At 70.3% G+C, this 1,516-nt stretch overlaps 1 protein-coding gene across 1 annotated transcript in view; it reads left to right on the top strand.

Moving 5' to 3' along the window:
- Nucleotides 1–1,516, top strand: part of MAPK12 (mitogen-activated protein kinase 12) — a 10,542-nt gene that overhangs the window by 2,540 nt on the left and 6,486 nt on the right. Inside the window, exons 4-5 of the mRNA XM_010831232.1 lie at nt 6–88; nt 160–289. Coding sequence (XP_010829534.1) covers nt 6–88; nt 160–289 — 213 coding nt within the window. The remainder of the gene's footprint in view (nt 1–5; nt 89–159; nt 290–1,516) is intronic.

Here is a 1,516-nt window from a genome sequence, read left to right as displayed (position 1 = left end):
GCCAGGAGGTGACCAAGACGGCCTGGGAGGTGCGCGTCGTGTACCAGGATCTGCAGCCCGTGGGCTCGGGCGCCTACGGCGCCGTGTGGTGAGCGCAGGCCGGGCGGGGCGGTCGGGGGTGAGGTGTCCCGGCCCCTCGCTGAGCTGTGCGTCCCGCAGCTCGGCGGTGGACAGCCGCACGGGCGCCAAGGTGGCCATCAAGAAGCTGTACCGGCCCTTTCAGTCCGAGCTGTTCGCCAAGCGCGCCTACCGGGAGCTGCGCCTCCTGAAGCACATGCGCCACGAGAACGTGAGTCGCGCCGCCCAGACCCGCGGCCGCCGCGCTCCGCTTACCCCCCGCGGCCCCAGACCCCGCCCCGGAGACCCCTGGGCTGCTCCTCGGGGTGGCGGGGCGGAGGCCGTGGGTCGGGCCGTGTCCCTGAGCGTGCGGGGTCGAGAGGGCTGCTTCCCCGTTCTCGACCGCTCCGCCTGGGCCAGTCCCGCGGCCGCCGCCTCTGGCTCTTCGGCCGGGGGCCTGCTCGCGGATGGCCCAGGCCGCGGGGCTCCTGCCCTACTCGCTCCAAACCTTGACTTGAGCCCCGGGGACCTCAGTGGGGAGGAGGGGTTTTCCTGGAAGGCCCCCCTCCCCGCGCTGGCCGGCTGCCCCCTCCCTGCTTCTCCAGCCCCTCTCCTTGCCCCAGTCTGCCTCCTGAGTCCCAGCCCTGGGGCTGCGCGGAGGAAGGCAGAATCGGAGTTGTCAGCTCCCTCAGAGCCCCCGCGTCTCTGACGGTGAAGGGGTTCAGCGAGCCGTGTGTGGAGGGCGCTGGGCACCCCCAGGCATGCAGACCCTTCCTGTGACGCCCACCCCCACAGCGTGAGGAAGGGCCGGCCACCACCAGGGAGGGGTCTCTTCTGTCTCCAGACCTGCCCACAGGAGACCCCACGAGACTGCCCCAAGCCTCTCCCTGCACAGTGCGGCCGAAGAGGACCCTTCCCGTCTTCCTCCATGCAGCTCCTCCTGTGACCCTGAGAGCTGCCTGCTTCCCCACCCGCAAGCCACTCCTGCCCAGTCTGACGGTGATCTGGGTGCCCAGACCCTGGCCAGTCATGGCGGGCTGGCACCTTCTGGTCCCCATGTCCACCAGGAAACTCCCCTCAGCTCCAGGGCCCACGCACTCAGTGCCTCGGGTGGGTCCTGTCCTCTTATTCCCGGGTGGAATCCCCTTCGTAGAGGACACCCGCCAAGCGCCGGCTTGCTACCTGCAGGCCACACCTGCTCACGTGCAGGACTCGTCCCCATGAGGACCGACCCCTCTGCCTTCCTGCGGTCCCCTCCCTCCCAATCCGTGCTCCCCGACTCGCCCCGGCCTGTCCGCGCTCTCCCTGGGCTCCTGCTCCGTGGCCTCCAGGCCCTTGCTCGGGCCTCCCCACTGCCGCTGCTCTCTGCCTTCCCCCAGACCTCCTGACCCACAGCAGCTGCCCCCCTTAGCTGGGAGGCTCTGCCTTTCATGACCCCGTGTTCCTGGGAAGAAACAGT

This window comes from Bison bison, unplaced genomic scaffold (assembly GCF_000754665.1).
Source record: "Bison bison bison isolate TAMUID 2011002044 unplaced genomic scaffold, Bison_UMD1.0 scf7180017859600, whole genome shotgun sequence".
NCBI lineage: Eukaryota > Metazoa > Chordata > Mammalia > Artiodactyla > Bovidae > Bison > Bison bison.
The sequence above is the reverse complement of the archived record's forward strand: the minus strand, read 5'-3'. Positions and strand labels throughout refer to the sequence as shown.